This window comes from Pithys albifrons, chromosome 5, assembly GCF_047495875.1.
Source record: "Pithys albifrons albifrons isolate INPA30051 chromosome 5, PitAlb_v1, whole genome shotgun sequence".
Lineage (NCBI taxonomy): Eukaryota > Metazoa > Chordata > Aves > Passeriformes > Thamnophilidae > Pithys > Pithys albifrons.
In genome coordinates this window covers 29,493,301-29,512,875 of record NC_092462.1, presented here as the reverse complement: position 1 = coordinate 29,512,875, position 19,575 = coordinate 29,493,301, and the positions used below count along the sequence as shown (strand labels likewise).

The following is a 19,575-nucleotide window of genomic DNA, read 5'->3' as shown; positions in this document are numbered from 1 at the left end:
GTAAAAGTTTTTAAAAATCACTTAGAGTTCATGCAGTGCTAAGGATTCATCAGGAATTACTTAATATGACTTTAGACCAATGTTTTTACTGGCTTCCTCTGAGCTAGTTATAAAAGATACTGCAGAGGTCCTGTGGCATGATGGTTTTATTGTCCCGGTGCTGAGAACAGACCTCTGTTGATGTTATCAAAGTGCTTTTTTTTTCTTTTTGACCAAAGAACTTCTGCTTAACTTTTTTTTTTTTCTTTTTTCCTTTACTCTTTTTGCACTTGAAAGGTACAGCAAGCAAGCTAAAACTTTTTTAAGCTGACAGGTTTTCCAGTGAACTGCTTGTCTGATCACCTTGCAAAGAAGGTGTGTACAGCAAATAGTGAAATTATTGCAGTTTATGATATTTTTGTCTCTTGATATTTTAGAATGCTCAGAGGGTTTTGCCTTCCAAACAGAGGAACTGTATTGCTCTAAAAGTTAAAGCAATGTCTGATTTTACTACCTGAAAAATAATAATAGTAAAAGAAATAAATCATAGGAAAAGCAATCAAAGAGTAGAATTATGTAGTAGCCAGTTCTTTTTGAAAGTGAGGACGGGGTGATGGGGAGAAGCTTTAGTACCTTAACTGAAAAATAATTACACTGACTATGGGTTTAGCTGCTGGATTGACAGAAGCCTGTAAGAAGACTAGTAGCTGCTTAATAAGAATTAGAGGGGATATTAGTAACTGAAGTCCATTGGGATCTGGTTGTGCATATTGTTTGTTGGAGAGATGTACTGAATTCCTAAAGAGTCTCTTGGAGAGCTGGTGTTCTAGAAGGAAGCTGAGATTCAGAGAGACACTCTGGGTATCTGATACCCAGAAACTTGTAAAGTCATTGGAAAATACTCTGAAGTAAGTACTTTCAAATACTTTGTGTAAAATGTTTTAACTTTTACTGCTGTCTGTATCAGAAGGTGTTTAATATTGCTTTGACTTTTGAAATACAGAGTTCAGTCCTGGCTGTTCTTAATAATATTTATTTTATTACTCAGATACTCACTGATCAAAGCCACATCTGTTGTTGTGGGAGCAGGCTCATCAGAATATTAGGGTTATGAATTCTTTTGGTCTGTTTCTGCTCTGTGAGTGATGTCATTTGTGTCCAACCCTGCTGCTTGAGTAGCTAATGGTTTGAAATCCTGTGCATTCCCAGTGACTCACACCTAATATTCTTCTCTTCTCATACTGTTTCTTCATGGGGTCTTTCTCAAAGGAATTTTACATAATAGCAAAAACAGGATGAAAATTTGATGTTTTAGTTTGAGTAGAAGAACATTTTTGCTTTGTCAGTGAAGTTCTTGTTCATGGTTTTAAATAGTTTCATGTCCTCTAACCACTTGTTTAAGCTGTGTTAGCTTCTAAATGTTAATGTTCATCACAGAAATGATAAATTCTAGGGCTGAATCTTACATTTCTACTGAACTACAATGTAGTCTGTAGTTTGGACATCCTGTATTGAGAGAGAGCTGAGAATAAGGCTGCCTTCTCTGTGAGCTAGTGGGGGTGGAGGAATCCACGACTGAAATCATATTTTGGTAATTGGGAGGCATTGTAACACTGTTGTCATAGTAACAATGGACGGGAGTGTGAGACAACAGGGCTTTTGTCAAAAGTGACTACAGAAAATAGTTTGGGACACTCTACCATGGCATATACAACTGCAGTGCTCCCTGGTGGACTTTGGCAGAAGGGCATGAAGGAAATCAATAAATGTCTGTGTGTGAAGGATGTATGTATGGCCAGACTTTGCGAATGCAGATTTGGGCAGGGCTCTTCCCACGTGGGTGTGCCCTTCCAGCCTGCACAGTGAATGTTTTAGGTGAGGCACAGCGTGCGCAGAACTGACCCCACCGTTTAACTCCTGAGGTCCATCTGCCACGGCCGAGCGAGCTTGGACGGTTACAGTGAAGTCCTCGGGACTGTCACAGCACCTGGTACTAACCGGAGCTGACCCTGCTGAGCATCTGAGATCTGACGGGATGGGATGGCAGGGAGGCTTGAACTGCTAGGGAACGGTCCCCACTGAAACTTGAACTCAGGGCCTTGAGATTCGGAGTCCAGAGTGCTCTCCTTTACACCATGGGACTGCCCCCATGTGAAGGATAGCTACTCAGTGTGTGACACGTGTGTGCCAACAGGTCTGTCGGTGCAGTGCAGTCTACAGGAGTCACTGTGTGCTGGTGTTCTGCAGCTGTGCATGTATAGCTGTGACACATTCTGTTCGAAGGAATCTCTCTGAGCAGTGTCAGTCAACCATGTACCCAGCAAAGAAAGGTCTTGAAGTGCAAGGAACCTTGAAATAAGTGGATCATTGTAAGTAAGGTGGAAGTACCCTACCACAATATTCTTGTAGGAGAACCAGGCATTGAGCTGGATTAATCCTCAGGTTAAACCCTCTTCAGAAACAAAATCAGCAGTAAACATCATATCACAGCATGGTGCTTTGTACAAATCGGGTGAAAAGAAGCCCTGTTTCAGCTGAGGATGTCTTGTCTGCAGGGTTATGCCAATCAAATGTCTGATCTTTGTACCTGGAGCTGGAGGCCTGTAAAGCTTGTCATGTAACTGTGTTGCTTACAGTCTGTAAGGCTATTGCTTGTTTACTTTATGGTATTTGTATTGGTAAAATTTGACTGAAATTCAGCTTCATGGCAATAGGTTGAGAAGGATTTCCTTGTCTGGGGTTTCATACATTGTATCATTTGGAAGCTGTTTGTCCCTCAAGGTTTGAATTGTATTGACAGTTAACATCTTACAGCTTATCTGTAGGTTTCCCAGCCCTATTTCTTTTTCAAAATTCAGGTATCAAGAAAAGTACTTTTTGCTTGTTTCCTTGTGCAGGAGAATCTGTGGAGGACAAGAGAAGAGTGATTTATTTTATGATGTTTCTTTACAAGTGTTAAATCAGAATCTGATTTCTTGCAGTGAAGGAGGTGGTACGATAATATGCAAAACACTACTGGAAAACTTGCTATAGGATGTTTATGGGAAGTTAAGTGCTTCAAAATTACTGATGTTAACTATTAGCAAATGGAGAGGGAGGGGAAGAGGAAGTTGCATATTATTCAGAACAGAATAAGAGAACAAATAGTCCTTTTAAAGACACTGAAACTGCTTTCAGATGTCCAATATCAGTTTAGAGCAGCTTTCTAAATATCTTGCAGAAATACTTAATCTTATGAGATTATACTTTTGATTACTGTAGCAATAACTGCTTTTAGCTTCTCGGCGGAACCGTGTGGTCTTAATGCAGTTCATATGTGGTTTAAACACAATCTCTAGATATATGTGTAGACGTTAAGGCATAAATGAGTGGGGCAAGTTCTAGCAGAATTCTCGGATGTGTTCTTAGACTAATGCAAAATATTGATTAAAGTATTACTACAGGATGTAAAGGTCTTGTTTGTAAAATGTGCAGGTAATTGCATCTTTGTCATGTAGTGAACAAAGGAAGGTGTCTTCTTTTTAATGATGTAGTCTTCCTTTGTCTTAAAGCAAGAGTGCAAAGTGAACTATGGGTGCTTGAAACCTACTGAAAATCCCGAGCACTTGCCTCTTTTTCCAGGTGGTCTTCAGCCTTCTGTGTGGCTCGGACTCATCATTGATAAACAGACTTCTGTACTACAGTAATTTGTTGTTTTACCATGTTCATACAAGGGCACTATTCTGCTTAGATGAAGCTGTTTCTTTCTAGGAAAGGCTGAAGTGTCTGATGTGAATTGTACTATTCATCCTACTGTATGAAGTCTTCATCTTTTACTGATGTCTTGTCCAAGCAAGGAGTACTGAGCAGCTCCTTCGTTAGGCACAGCGCTCTTGACTTTGCTGTGTGTTGGATGAAAAACTTATATGAGGGAACCAAGAGGAACTGGCTGCAACGATTTGTTTTTATTGTGTGGGGTAGTACAAGGATGGTGCAGAACGTGGGTGACCCAGGCGAAGAACCCGTCAGACTGATGTAATGTGCACCATTCCCAGTGTGAGATCTGCAGCACTGATGGTACCTCACCCCACGGATTGAGATTTTTGTGTTGCTTGTCAAGGACGTAGTGCCAAATACACTTGTCGAAGACTTGCGCAGCTCTGTGTCAATAGGGCGTGGTGGTGAGCAGTTCTGGGACTGGAGAAAAAAAATGGATATAGCTCTGGGCTTTAAAAATCACCAGCAATGTGACTTAAATAATAATGTGATCTAAGATAGTTGTTGGGGAAGTTTACAAGACTGATACATGTAGTACTGCTAGCTAGTCACTTTTTACTAGTGCTCTATGTCTGCTTGAACTTAGTGTATTCTTACCTTCCTCATCTCACTTCATAAACAGAATTTTTGAGAACAGTCCTGTCTTCTGGCTAACCTGTGGTTTTAGCCACAACTTTATGGACTGATCAGCTTGGTATTCCTAAGATTTCATGTGTTACTTACATTTCTTAAGTATCTGGTAGTGATGTTGTGGACTAATGATGAGCTTACAAAATTGGCACAAGGTTCAAGTTTTATGCAAAATATGCAAAAGTCATTCGGCATGTTGGGGCTTCTTTAAAGAGTTCCAGCTCTTCAGATCATCAAAGTGTCACTGTGTGTTCCATAGGAGGTGTGACTAAGACACAGTGTGTGAGTTGTGTGCTGTTGAAAGCACTGAAATTCACCTGTGGAGAAGGCTGTACTTGTGAAATGTGACAGTTTGGGGGATTGGTGGTTGGTTTTTTTCCTACGTTGTGCCCACCTCACTGAATGGTGTGTTCAGAGCTGCTGCCAGGGTTTGAGTCTCTTCAATCCATATTTCTTCAGGTGCTAAAAAGAGAAACTTATTTTGATTATGCGTGTACCTTTTCTGTTTTGGAAAAATGCAGGACAGATTCTAAGAAACTTTTAAGACTTCTCTGTTTATGTTGCTTCCCAAGTGATAGATTCTGGTGCACTGGCAAATACTGCCTTCTGATAAGCACATAGCTAATTCCATGTGCAATCTGCTTCCACCAGTATTTTTTTTCCCCACCAGACTTCACCTGGAAGAAATGGTTAGCCTATGCAGGAGATGGGAATTCCTCTTTGGTTCCTCTTAACTCTCCTCAATTCTTTTTCCTTTTAGGATTCTATATGTTGACCTGATTTGCCTCACTGGCTGCTTTCGCTTTTCAAAGACTCTGAAAGCAGGGCACTTAATCTGTCAAATGGGATGTCAGGATTATAGGTGACATTTATTTTAATAAAACTTGATGTAGGAAAGTGAATTTGTTCAGAGAAAAGTGAAACTGGGACCAAGCAATGAAAACTTGTCCTTAAAGCAGCTTTCAGCTGGTGATATAGATGAAAATAGAAATTGCTCAGACAGTAGCGCAGCAATTAAGATTTCTAGCTGTTCAATAAATAGTACATGAAACCAAATGCTTAGGAACTTGAGTAGTAGCAGAATTGTTGCTTGCAAGGAAAAGGGTTGTGATTCAGTTGTCACATAGTGAGTTCTCAGCCCATACCATCTACAAATGGGCTAGATGGTTTTTGTTAGTTTTGTTTTTAAGCTGTTTTGATTAGAGGGTCTTATTTTTTGCATGCTAACAACATTTGTGTTCCAGATAACTACTTGAACACCTTTAGATGTGATTCTTAATCCCCTGGTTGAAATGGCCACGAACTGAAACATGGGAGGTTCCTTCTGAACACCAGGAAATGCTTTACCATCAGGGCAACTAATCACAGGTTGCAAAGAAAGGTTGTAGTGTGTCATTCCTTGGAGATACGGAAAAGCCCAGACAGAGTCCTGGGCAACTGGCTGTAGGTGCATCAGGACGGTTGTTCCAGATGATCCTTATTAGCTCAAAGGGAGTTTTTTGTTCAGTTGGTTGGTTTTTTTGGTAACTGAAACTTCTGGAGTTCTTATATTTTGCAGGTTCATTGTGGAACTCTTGAAGCTTCCTTTATATTATACAGGTTTTGTGCAGATAGTATTCTTGAGTGAAGTGTTCTGGAATGAACACTTGCTGTCACTTGCGTGATGCAGAAAAAGCCCAACAAACAAAAGAACCGCAGTTACACTTTTTGACGTTGCTCTCTAGAAGACTGCATTCTGTATTACCTGCATATACCTTTGCTCTCGCTGTTAGCTGAAATGGAAAATTTTAACTTGAAAGCATTACATCCGAAAAAGGAAACAGGAATATTTATTTTATTAAGTCCAGGCAAGATCAAGGCTTTGCATTGCTGTTCATGTAGACTGAGCAATCTACTAACTCTGGCTCTTTCTCTGAGGGCAGAAGGGTATTATCAACCTACTGTGCTGTCTGTGGGCTCTGGAACTTTCTGCAAGTTCTTTCTATGTGTATTTAATCACACGTAGGCAGAACTGATGTACCAGGGAGAAATTTTGTAGTGCTTCCTACATATAGAAAACTAGTCGTAGTTAAAATCACAGAATGGATAAGGTTGGAAGGGACCACTGGAGGTGATCCAGTCCAACTTCCCTACTCAAGCAGCATTCCCTAGAGCATGTTACTCAGGATTGTGTAACTCAGGATGCACCTACTTATGGAGAAACAGTTGAAGGCAATCACTGGGGGAGGAGGGAGCCTTTTAGAAAGGTGTCTTTTACCCCTGTTGGAATAGGTCTTACTGTTGCAATGATGCTTGTGGTTTTAGTTGTCTAGTTCAGATCCTTTCCCTCTACTGTCCTTTGATTAGATAAATCTGATCTCTGGAACATCTAGTGCCAACTTAATTCTGGAATGTGTAGAAGTCTTTTGTAGTATGTTGAGAAGTAAGGTTATGATACATGTATGTATAGACCAGGAGTCAGACTGCCTTGCTACAAGGTTGAAACTTCATTGAGCAAAGTCTGAAAGTTAATAGTGAAAAGACTGAGACAAAAGAGTCTTTCTGAAAAATTAGGGTTTGCATGAAAACAGAATAAAGTCCTTTTAAAGCAATGCTTTGTAATGGTCTTTTTGTCAAGATCCTTCTCCCTTCAAAACAAACAAGCAGAAAGTTGAAACTGGGAGACCTTGTTCATGATGCTTCTTTGTTTTCCTATTGTTACCCTGGAGCCTGTTTCTATGAATTGGTCACCTAAGATGAAGGAACCTGATCTCTAAGCATTGTCTCCATTTCGAGTTTTACTGGGCCTCTGCTGAATTTGGTATTGCATCCTGTTACTGCGGGAGCTGGTGCAGATTCTGCAGTGTTTGAATGCATGAGAAGCTGCCTTTCAAAGATCTAATCTGTATCAGCAAAGGGAAACGTTGGATATGGCTGTCCTTGACCTTGATGAACCAAGTGGTCATTTCAGCTGTAAAGCAAGAAGTGCCTCTGCGAGGAGAGCCATGTTCCAAGCTCGGTGTGTGGTCTCCTCACCTGTACTGATGCCCTCAGCAGCAGCTGCTACTGTTTATCTGTATGTATGTATGTATGGCCAGACTTTGCGAATGCAGATTTGGGCAGGGCTCTCCCCACGTGGGTGTGCCCTTCCAGCCTGCGCCGTGGATGTTTTAGGTGAGGCACAGCGTGCGCAGAACTGACCCCACCATTTAACTCCTGAGGTCCATCTGCCATGGCCGAGCGAGCTTGCAGAGTGACAGTGAAGTCCTCGGGACTGTCACAGCACCTGGTACTAACCGGAGCTGACCCTGCTGAGCACCCGAGATGTGACGGGATGGGATGGCAGGGAGGCATTGAACTGCCAGGGGACAGTCCCCACTGAGACTCGAACTCAGGGCTTTGAGATTCGGAGTCCAGAGTGCTCTCCTTTACACCGCAGGAACGCCCTATTGTTTATCTAATGACAAGGTAACAGAAACATGTAAGCAGCTCCTATGTTTTAATCTGGATTATGCCACATTTGGCCACAGTACCCTCTTTGTACTAGAGGTAGCTTTCTTTTACTTGGACCATTTAAGACCATATATTTGTGTAAGTTGTAAAACTGTGTCTCTCCAGGAACTGGCCTGTGTGACTACAATCATGGAATGGTTTGGGTTGGAAGGGACCTTTAAGGATCAGGTAGTCCACCTTCCCTGACACAGGCAGGGATAGTGTTCCCTAGATCAGGTTGCTCAAAGCCCTGGGCAGCCTGACCATGAACACTTCCAATGATGTGTATCCACAACTTCTTTGGACAATGTGTTCAGTCTATCTGAAGTTCAGGTAGACAACATTTGTAACTTTTCCTTTGTCAGCTGATATAATGACTTCATTGTAGAAGGCTACCACATTAGTCAGGCATTAGTTGCTCTTTCTGTCTCTAAGCAGCTCCTTGTGTTCCATGTGTTTTGACATTTCTTCTAGGAGGATCTGTTCCATGACTTTACTGGCCATGGACGTGAGGCTGCTTGGTTGGTAGCTCCCAGGGTGCTCCTTTTTACTTTTTTAAAAAATGGATGTGACATTTTCCTTTTTTCCGGTCGCTGGAGTTTTGCCTGACTGCCATGACTTCTCAGATAGGATTGAGCATGGCTTGGCCATCTCAGCATCAGCCAGTTCCCTCAGGACCCTGGGTTACATCTCACTGAGTCCAGGGACTGATATATGTTTGGGTATCTTGGGTGCTCTTGCACCTTCAACCTTGAGTTTCACTTACACTGTAGGGACCTTTATTCTGCAGTCACTGCATTGAGGTTCAGGGGGTTGAGAGATGTGGGAAGAGAGATAACCGTTAAAAACTGAGGTAAAATCTGTTGAGTACCTCAGCCTTCTTGGGTGTCACTAATTCTCACATCTTGCTTATCAAGGTGGGGGTGTTTACTTTACTCTTCCTTTTTCTAGCAATGTTCCCATAGAAGCCCTTATTATTTGTATCCTATGCCAAATTCAACTCTAACTGTGTCTTAGCTTTCCTGATCCCATTCCTGCACATGTGGGCAGCATCCCAGTAATCTTCCTAGCTTACATGCCCCTGGTTCCTGTGCCTGTGCATTTCCTTCTTATACTTAGTTTGACCAGGAGGTCCTTAGTTAGCCCTTCTAAGGTCTCCTCCTTTCCTTGCCTGATTTCTTACATGTGGGAATTGAGAGCTCTTGAGCTCTATGAAAAATGCCTTTAAAGGACTGCCAGCTCTGCTCAGCTCCTTTGTCTCAGAGGGCAGTTCTCTAGGGAGTCCCATCTGTTAATCCATTAAACAACTCTTGAGATCTGGAGTCCTTACTCTATTCTTCACCTGGTCCGTATCCCTCGAGATAGTGAATTGCACCAGGGGATGACCACTGAGCTCAGTCTGCCACCAATCTTGACATCCCTAATTAGTTCATCTGAGTTGGCAGACAGCAATCTAATCATGTTTCCCCTCTAGCTGCACTCTGTCACCTGGATTAAGAAATTATCCTCTGCACACTACAATAGTCTCCTAGACTGCTTACAGCTTGCTGTGCCACTTTTGCAGCAGATGGCAGTGATTACAGTCCCCCAGCAGGATCAGAGCCTGCAAGCATGACACCTCCTTCCTGTAGCTGAAGTAAGAACTGTTTATCAACAAGATCCCCTTGATTAGTGGCCTGTAGTAAATATCAACCATGAGGTTTCCTCTTTTGGCTTGGCCCCTAATTTTTACCCACAAGCTCTCAACTTGTTCACTGCTGGTTTTCAAAGGCAGGTCTCTAAAGTAAATCCATTTTTTCTTTTTTTTTTAATATGGAGGGCAACTATCTATTTTTCCTTCCTTGCCCATGGCTTCTGAACAGTTTGTAGACATTGGTTGCAGTGCTTCAGTTGTGTTGTCCTTCCCATGATATTTCAGTGATAGTGATTAGATCCCAGCTTTTTCCAGCTGCAGTGACTTCCAGCTCCTCATGTTTGATACCCACGCTGTGCTCATTTGTATAGAGGCACTTCAGCTGTGTCAGTGACCTTGTCTCCTCCTTAGAGGACCAGGCATTAATTCCTTTGAGATGTGTCACAGGTGTTTCCCTCTTGGTCTCTTAATTTATCAGTCGTCCCTGGCTTTTCATGGTTGCTCAAAACCCCAGTACTTTTCCTCTGCTACTTGTCTGCTGCTTTCTCCTGCTGTCAGAACTCTTATTTCTGTCTAGGCTGTTGGAGAACACCATTCTAATTCCCTTAAATTTTTTTGGTTTCAACAAAGTGGAGTCTAGTGTTGCTTTTGTAAGTTTCTGCTTCATACTACTGCAGTTGGCGTATTTGTCTGGCCCCAGCAAAGAACAAACCCAACATGCTGGTTCATTGGGAGCAAGCCCTTGTCTAGGGTAATGGGGAATTGGGATACCCTGAACAAGGAAAGTGGAGAAGGCACAATGATGGGAGGTGATTGCAGCTGACACTGACCCACCAGGACTTTGGCTAGTAATCCTAGAAATACTCTTAGCTAGAAACACAAAATGATAGTTTTGAACTCCTGTTACTGGCATGTGGGCCTGTACTATCCTTTCTTGTGCCACCCAGAGCATGTCATGTGGTTGCATGAGGAAGTGGGTTGAGGAAGTGGATTGGGCAAGTGATCATTTCCTAGTTTACCTTGTTGGCTGACCAAACATTTGCAGCCACCCAAAGCACAGGGCTGGGGATGGTGGTCTGGGTGAAACAGGTTGCCTGGAAAGGTTGTGGAGTCTCTTTCTTTGGAGATACTCACAAGCCATCTGGATACAATCCTGAGTATTGTGCTCTAGGGGACCCTGCTAGGGAGGTTGGACCTGATGACCCACTGTGACCCACTGTGGTCCCTCCCAACCTGACTCATTCTGTGATTCTGTGAAACTGTGGCCTGTGAAAGTGCTGTTTTACAGGGGGACAGCTTTACAGTTCTTTGCAGTCCTTTTTTTGTTTTTCCTTTGATATTGTAAAGATGGGATAAAGGCTGTATGTTTTCCTGCTTTCTGCTTGAAGAGTTGTCTGTTCTCATCCTACTAGAGATGCCCCTATTCCCCTGGAGCTGGGTGGTTGGAGTCTCCTAACTTACCTTCTAGCTAAGCACTGTTCTGCGTGGCCCTTTTGTCCCATGGGCATTGAGACCAGTGGGCATATTTTCTCAGCTTAGTGAGATCCTGAGCCTTTGGCTCAGAAAAAGCAGCTCTCAGCCTGGTAAGATCCACTCCAGTTTGTTTGTTGCCCGGGCAGTAAAATCCTACAAAGCAGAAGCAGCCCAGTAATGCAGGGTTTTGAAGTCTGAAGAAGTTAACTGTCTGCAGACAACTTTGTTGCTGGAGATCCAGTTTTCTGCAACTTTTCCTTGATCAACCTGCACATATGAGCACTTCTACTGTACTTATCCCCACATTCCCTTTGGGATTTAATTGCATCCTGCCTTTATTTTCCTTTTTTGCTTCTTCATGCTCCTTCATGTTTGTCTCTCTCCTACCAAATGCATTCCTATCCTGCCCCTGATCTGCCACCTGGTTGTCATGTCTTTCTACCAATGAACCCCCTGCAGTGCTCCCAGATATGTCTGGTTATTGCCTCTATCCTGTCCTGACTCTGAACTACATCCTTTGGTGTGCTTAGCCTCTCTGCTCCAAAATCCTGTCTTCATTCAACTTTGATGGCTTTCACTGCAGAGGGGCAGTCAAGGGCATAGGACCTGCTTCTCTCCTTTTATTCCCAACTTCTCTTGACTGAGCTGGTGATGGTGTTTGAGGCCATGCATGCACTCAGGTCTAGTAGTGATACTTAAGCCTTGAGAGCTCTTGGCAGCCTGTGTAGTGATACTGCCGCTCATATTTTCACCTTGGAATTCTGATGGCTGATCACAAGGCCCAAAGACTGGGTTTGCTCACAGAGGCAGAAGTTAATCAGTGATACAGTTGTGGCTAATATTATTAACTGTATCTCATCTATTCAATTTTACGAAACTAAGAGTAGAGTGCTACAACTTCTGTTATATATGGTCATTTAGCAAAAAGGCTTACGGATCTGGTAACTTGCCAAATGGGATTATTGGCTCTGAATTACAGAAGTACAATATGTAGGCAGGAAACTTGCTTGTGTAACATGAGAAAAGCTTTGAAGCCTCAGTGGTTTGATTTACATATACAGGTAGTTAAGGGAGAAAATGCACTTAGCATTGACTGAAAAAAAAATTACTTTGGATTCCAGTGTGTTGTCTAGATGTTTTCAGAATGTAGAGGTAAATGAGCATGTTATGGTTCTTGTCAAGTATAACTGGGAAACATGTCCTACATGGGACTTGCACTGGGAGGTGTGTGTGTTCCTGGGACCTAAGGTTAGTGAGAGACTGACCTTTCTGAGCGTGTCCTTTGGAGAAATGGAACATAGTGCCTGTGTTGTAGGTCAAAAGGAGGCATTTTTCTTAGGCTGTTTTCTCTGTACCTTGATTCTTTGGGAGTAAGCAGATAAAGCTAGAGCAGTATGGCTTGAAAAGGTTCTTTGAAGGTCAACTTCAGCAGCTGACGTTGAAGAGGGGGCAGAAAGGATATACACTGAAGCAGGGGTAGCTGGAAGGGACCACAAGCATAAGGCAGTGGGACAACAGTGATAAAAGAACTGGTGGGGGGATAGGAGGCAATGGTAGAGCCGTGAGGCACCCTGGAAAAAAAAAAGCAGTAAGCAGCTTTAAGTACAGATACTTCTGGAAGGTTTGCCTGTTGTTCTTGCGTTTTTCACTCAGCAGTCAAAAGTTTAGGTATGCCCTTTTTCTTATTTTTTTTTTGTACTTGTATGCATCAGTTTTGAAACCAAATGTGAACTTTTCCATCAGCATTCCTGTAAAGGTGGATAATCAGGAAGCTGTGGATGTTGGGCTGAAGAGAAGTCATAACTGAACTATTCTTATCTTTGTACTTAATATTGAAAGAAAAAATATTTGATTCCCACTGTATTTATGTCTTTCAATCAGAAGTCTTTCCCTTTGGTGCACTATGAAGGCAGTATGAAGGAGGAAGGGTTAAGTTCTTGGGTGATGTTTTCTGTGTAGAAAAGCTTTCTGTTTTGTATTTGGTTTTAAAAACTTACTTGTGACTTGTTGATATATAGCTACAAGGGAAGTTTTTACCATACCTTATTGGTGAAAATGTGAAGATTGAAACTGCCAAAAGTAAAAATGTTTGTTCTTGGTGGGTTTATAATTTGACAGCCAAGTGAGGTTGTGTTGATTAACTTCACAGTTCAATATACCTGTGCCCAGAGGCTGTGGGCCAGTTTTAGGATTTATCCTGCTGTAGTGAGTTGGCAGTAACCTGAAATGATTGGTGGTTGTATTATATACTCTGTGCAATGCAGTAGCTTTTTTTTTTCTTTTTTAATGTGGGAAGAATGTGGCCTTTCTTTTCTCTAGCACTGATCTGGTATAATACCAGTGTAATTAAATAAGGCATTTTAGATGGTATGTGAAGATCAGAAACTGAAGCATTTTAGCAGTTGCAGTGAGGGTATAAATGCATCTCTCAACCAGTCCGTGTTTGTACTAGTTAAACTTGCAAGACTTTGATGTCCATATGCAATACGAAGATTCAGTAAAAAGAAGAGCTTCTTTATGCTGTTTGTACAGTATGGTCTGTAGAATAGCCAAGGGTAGCCATGTAGTGGTATTGGTGGATCATTACGGGTGCTGCCTGCAGTACAGGAAAACACCACCCCAATGTCCCCCTTGTTCAGAGCAAATAAACTAGCATATCCAAATACGGTAATTAACTAAGTTCCAGGAGTTAATTTGTGTGCACACCATCCTTACACTTGCCTGTTAACAGCATTTTCTTGACATAAACTATTACCACATTCCCTTTTCAGGCCACTCAGAAACCAGTGTGCAGTGTTTAAAATCCAAAATAGCTATAGTTAGTTAGAATGACTTGTTCTGCTGTGTTTCTTTATAGAGGGAATTTTTTTCCCCACACAGGAGATCTATCTCGACATTTTTACACACCCCTGGTGTATTGAAAAGCAAATTTAGAGAGACACACCGTGTCTAGATCTCAAATACCCTGTGGTTAGAAGAGAGTTTGTATTGGGTTAAAGTGTTAAAGGTTTTGAAGACGCAGGAGAACATTCAATTAGAAGCTACCTGTGGTTTGGCAGGTATAGAGGTATAGAAGTACAGCTGTGTTACACCAGTAGGCTAAACATCAAATGCTGGATTTCTCTCATTATTTCTTGTTGGTGACAACATTGCTCACTGGGATATCCTTATGTGAGATTGGGTACATAAAAAGTATGGAGAAATTAGAACCAAATAGTCAGTAGAGGAAAAGCAAGAATAAGATTGCCTTTGTGACATGAGTTTACTTCCTTATTCCTGTGCATTCTAATGCAGTCTTTTTTTATATGGTCGGTTTCTTCTCTCAAGATGCGTGGTCTTCATTTCACAGCATAGATGTGTTTCTAGGACTGAATAAGGGCACTGTCTGTAGGACCAAACCCCTGACTGTTGGAGAGGCATGAAGCGTTATGTCAAGTGGGATGAGTGATTGAAGAGACTAGAAGGATAAGTCTCATAGTTACAGCAATTTTCTGATAAGTTCTTTTTCTGAACTTGATTTGAACACCTTAAGTGTGTGTTCCACAGGCTGTCATTAATTCAAGGTGTTTGCAGGCAAACAGCTTAAGCCTTGTTAGTAAATTTTTAATGTGTTTAGCTAGATTTTTGAAAAACTAAAAACCAGAGACTGAAATTGAATATTGTAAGCCATGCCCAAACCCTTCATGATTCGTTAGCATGACTGAACAGGTTAGATAGACTGCACAATCTTTTGTCATTTTAGCCAGGAGACAGAGCTGAAAGCTGTACTGTGGTGGTGTCATCTGCATGTGCCAACAGAAGCAGCAGGGAAGCCTCTTGGTTCGTTTGTAGAGGACTGAAGACTCAAGAGACTTGAAACGTATACTACTTGTGTTTTAGCATTGGGCTCAGGCAGTTGCAGATCCTTTGAGATTTCTGCACCTATTACCTCTCCTTTTTCAAAGTCACTTTTCCTGCGCCAACCCTCCAAACTGTCAAGTCCCAGTCATTCCTTTCTCCTGCTCATTCTTCATGGCCTCTTTATCTGAGCCCTTATCTTTTCTCCTGCCGCCTTTTCTTTTTCCAGTTTTCTCCCCCATATCTTCGTCCTGGGCTTTTTGGCTTGTGAATCCTTTGTTACTTTCCCGTCCAACGCTGTGCTGTGTTTCATCATTCCGTACCACCTGCTGTCTCTTGATAGACACGTAGTTGCTGGTACGCCCTTCTAGGGTGCTACTCTTACCCTGATGCCTCTTGGGTCAAATGACTTCCCTCTCCCCAGGAATAGAAATTCATTAACAGTGTCCAAGAGAATAGAGACAGGATATTCCAAGTCTGTCTCTCCATACTTAGTTCCTGTACTTCCTACTGTGTTTGAAAAAAAATTTGCAAGAAGGCCCGTTTGCGTCCTCTGACCGGCGTGTGCCTGCCTGGCTTGAGAGGCTGGCTCAAACCTGTCCGTGAGTAAGATCTCTGAGGGGGTGGCAGCATGTATGGCACAGATGGCATCTTCAGAAACGTAGGTGCCAGATCCTGACAAGATTCTGTCAGCACGTGCTAGCTTTTTTTTTTCCATTTTGATGTTTTTGTCTTGATGTGGGCAAAAATTCAGCACCACCAAACCAAAACCACCTACGAACTGAGTCTTCTTTCAACAACAGCAGGCAATTACACCTCAGCAAAGTACCATATAAGTCAATTTACTTCACTGAAGCACCTGACTTCTCCAAAAAATTCAGCTTAGGGGCAAGCATGTAGCATTACATCCTGTAAACTAAAATATATGACAATATATGGCAATTTTTAAAGAATTTACAGTCAGAAGTGTATAAGAAGAAGTTTGAATAAAACCAATATTATCAGTTAAATTTTAATTTAGAAAAAAGTTTATTTCTGAAAACTGTTTTGCTGGTTAAAGTGAGATATATATATTTATAATATAATATCAGTAATTACTTTTGTTCTGAATTGGGTTATATTTTTTCCTGGAGATTACTGTCTATGAAGTATTTTGCACCCTTAGTTACAAAAAGTGTTTCCAAGTATTTCTTTGTCTTGACTTCTTCAGTCCAGCTATATTTCAACAGGTGTGGTTACATGAGAAACCAATAAACCTTTGCTAGGTTTTATTACTTGTTGCCTGGACCTTGAGACTCTGTACTGTCCTGTTACTCACACTTGTGCAAAATCAGTGTGTAATTGTTGTTATGAATTTGTAATATGTTCTGTTTATTTTGCATGAGATTTGGGCCCGTTTTGTCAGCCTTCTAATGTTGCTGTGGGCTTTGTTTTCCAGTCCTGTAGGAAATGCTGTGATATTGAGAGGTGATGATCTGAATTTTATCATGTTGTTTCTGATCAAAAGAGTTTACAGGTGAACTATTGGGGGTTTGAAATGAAATTTTCTAGTTGGTGGTAATTTACTGTATGAATGCCTTCCTAGCCATGTGGCTGCATATTGCATTGTAAGTATTTTTATGTGCTTGAACTTTCATGGGTTTATAGGCTTAAGCAGGGACAAGAAACACCGGTGAGAATAAGAGCCTCTGAACATCCAGTCTGCAGGGGAGCAGGTTACACATCTTGCCCTGTTTGTTACACTCCTTGAAGCTGAGCCAGGATGTCGGGGTTGAGATTTTCTAAGCAAGTGAGTGAAGGCTGAAATATTGCTGCTTTCCAGAGCTGGGGTGACTTGGGATGTTTAGCAGGAAAAGGAACAGGAGTGGTACAAGCGGCAGTAGTGAGAGTAAGGGCAGAAGCAGGTTCCACAGCAGCCTTCCCAGTGTGAGTCAGTGACTGCACAGCACACCAGCTCGCTGTCAGGAGGAGCCCAAAACCGAGTAGTACAAGGGATTCAAGATTCATGTTTATCATGAGAAATCATGTAGTCTTATTATATCTTAACTTGCCAACTTAGCCTTAGTCCAGAGAGGATCCTTTGCTGCAGTGCTTAACAAAAAAAAAAAAAAAAAAAAGAAAAAGAAAAAGAAAAAAAAAACAGAAGGAAAAGTAAAGAAAATTGTGCAATGTGTGTTTATGCCTACATCATGCCGAAGAGACCCTTAACAGTAAATAACTTGTGTATACCTGAGGTAAGATACTGTTTCTGCTTTCCCTGCACAGTGCTGCTGCAGCACGGAGCTGATCCAAACATTCGGAACACCGATGGGAAATCTGCGCTGGATCTGGCAGACCCTTCAGCCAAAGCTGTACTCACTGGTAAGATGCAAACATCTCTCAGCAGCGTTACCTGTAGTTGGTTTTGTATGTCTAAGTTCAGTTTCATTACAGCCTTCTGCCTTTTCAGTTTTTCTGTTGTGTAAGAGCCGTTTAAAACTGTCTTTTACCAGATTTCAGGTTGATGCAACTGTCATTAATCTGCTGTGCTGCTGTAGGTTTGCTTATTCTACTTATGCTAATGCTGTAATTTGCTACTGTAACATCCTTCATTATTTACTGTGTTTCTTGTGTTTTTTCTTTTCAATTGATATCCAATAGATTGAATAGGACCCCTTAAAAAACCCCTTAAAATGCCTTAAAAAATAAAAATCAGGCCAATTGTTTTAAGACCTTCACTGTTGAGCTAGCAAGGACGTTTGTGTAACTATAAAAGTACCTGTGTTCTGAAAGACGACCTGCTACTGATTGCAGAGATCAATAGTTACATTATATTTTGCTGCAGATTCCCATGCTACCCTTTCCTTCCTCTTCTTCATTAGTCATTTTGGATAGAATCCTTTCTCATCCGGCAGTTTTTTCCTTTTTAGGGGTTATTAGCTGCAAAACAATGTTTCATGAATATATCCTAGGTACAACTTTGTTTTTACAGAGCTTTGGGTTTTTTATAAATTAACTGTTGTAGCATACCAGTAAGCATGAAGAGTATAATATAGTAGCCTGTCAAATTGGTTTCAAGAAATACATGGTCCTCTGTGCTGATTTTGACATCTAGAAAATAATGTTTAGAACAAAGTAATATTGGATTTTAAAATATATACTATTAGATTTATAGAAAGGGATTTAGCAACTGAGGTTCATTTGAAGAAATAGCTGTTTTTCTTTTGCCTTTATTTCCCCTGTTCTCTCTCTCTGTTTATTGACAGCTTAATTTATAGGTTATGTGCTCTGCAACACCCGTATTCTTTCTTCCGAGTATGTTCAGAGTACACCAGCTCCCTTCACTTTGTCAGGAACATTTCCTCATCTTCTTTTTTCAGTGCTATACATAATTATCTACAGTGCTGCAGTGATTTGAGTGCCTTTGGAACAGTGTACTTTAAATACATATGATTTACTTTAATTACTCAGTGTCAAATTTCAACACACTCCTACTGTGTTAACACTAATGTTAGCTGTGCTAAGCAGGTTAATATGACTTTTGGCTGTTCATGGGTACAGTTGAACAGATGCTGGAGATAGAGAGGGCACCAGGGAGTCAAGGTACCTCAAAGGTGTTAAAGGATATATGACATTTAATTGTGGGCAACTTAACATACCTACAGTTTGGGGGTTCCAGGCTGCTCTTCAGGCTATGCAGCTTCAGAGGGAAGTGGGTGATTGGGAAGATCTGTGGTGGTGATTTCATGTCTGCTCCTCTGAGTTCTCTGGGAACTTGATCCCTTTGTGCTTTAGGCAGTGGAGGAGGCAACATGCAATAAACAAGTGGAGATGGATTAGGAGCAGCCCTCTGAGAACATGTCAAGTGCATGAGGAACCCTGTGCCCCTGGCATCACCCCTAGTGCCTTGGGGACTGCAGGCGTCTGCAACCAGTGGGTGTTACTGGGTTGGGAATAGACACACATGCACAGAGTCACTGCTGGTGCTGTGTAAGTATTTAGTTGTTCATAGAAAGACAGAATTTTTGTGCATGTTTATTCTTCCTAACAAGAAAATCAGCATTTGTTTTTATCAGCTTTGTCCTCAAGGTGGCTCTTGGCTACGCTGGGCTCTCTGTGCTGAGCACCTGATTCCAGGCTGTGCAGGGAGGGCTGGACTTGGGCTGCAGCTGCTGTGGGATGCACAGTAACTGAATGCTGGATGCCATTCACATGGGAACTGGCCATTAAGAGCTGGGTTTTTCTGGGTGCTGCCCTGTTTTCTTGTATCTCTGTTAGGCTGCAGTTTCTCATGCAGTTTCCATATGTTGCTACCTTCAGGTCTTGCTTCACTGCTCTGGAAAAAGGGGTCTTAAGGGATTTCTTAGGATCTATCTGGCTGGGGATAATCTTCAGCTACAGCAATACTTTGCAATTAGGAGCATCAGAACTTAAAAGTATTACTGGATTAAGGATGAGCAGGATATATTAACTTAATTTTCAGTATTTAATATTGAATAGTGGGATTTTAGAAATACTCATGTTTGGAGCTTTTAGAAGTGGAGTGATCCTGAAAAGAGTCTGTAATTTATTACTTGTATTTGCGTCTTCATGCAGCATGCCTGTCAAGGCTGTTTTCATTATGTTATTTTAGGTTCCTTTTTCTATCTATCATAAAATGCCCTGGATTGGAAGGGACCTTAAAGAGCCTCTGGTTCCAGCCCCCCTGCTATGGACAGGGACACCTCTCACTAAACCAGGTTGCTCAAAGCCCCATCCAACCTTTTAGGGGTGCGGCATCCACAGCTTCCCTGGGCAACCTATTCTAGTGCCTCAGC

General features: G+C 41.7%; 1 protein-coding gene across 1 annotated transcript in view; it reads left to right on the top strand.

The window, feature by feature from the left end:
- TNKS (tankyrase) overlaps nt 1–19,575 on the top strand; it is a 135,044-nt gene that overhangs the window by 15,178 nt on the left and 100,291 nt on the right. Inside the window, exon 3 of the mRNA XM_071556071.1 lies at nt 17,045–17,140. Within this exon, the coding sequence (XP_071412172.1) occupies nt 17,045–17,140 (96 nt within the window). The remainder of the gene's footprint in view (nt 1–17,044; nt 17,141–19,575) is intronic.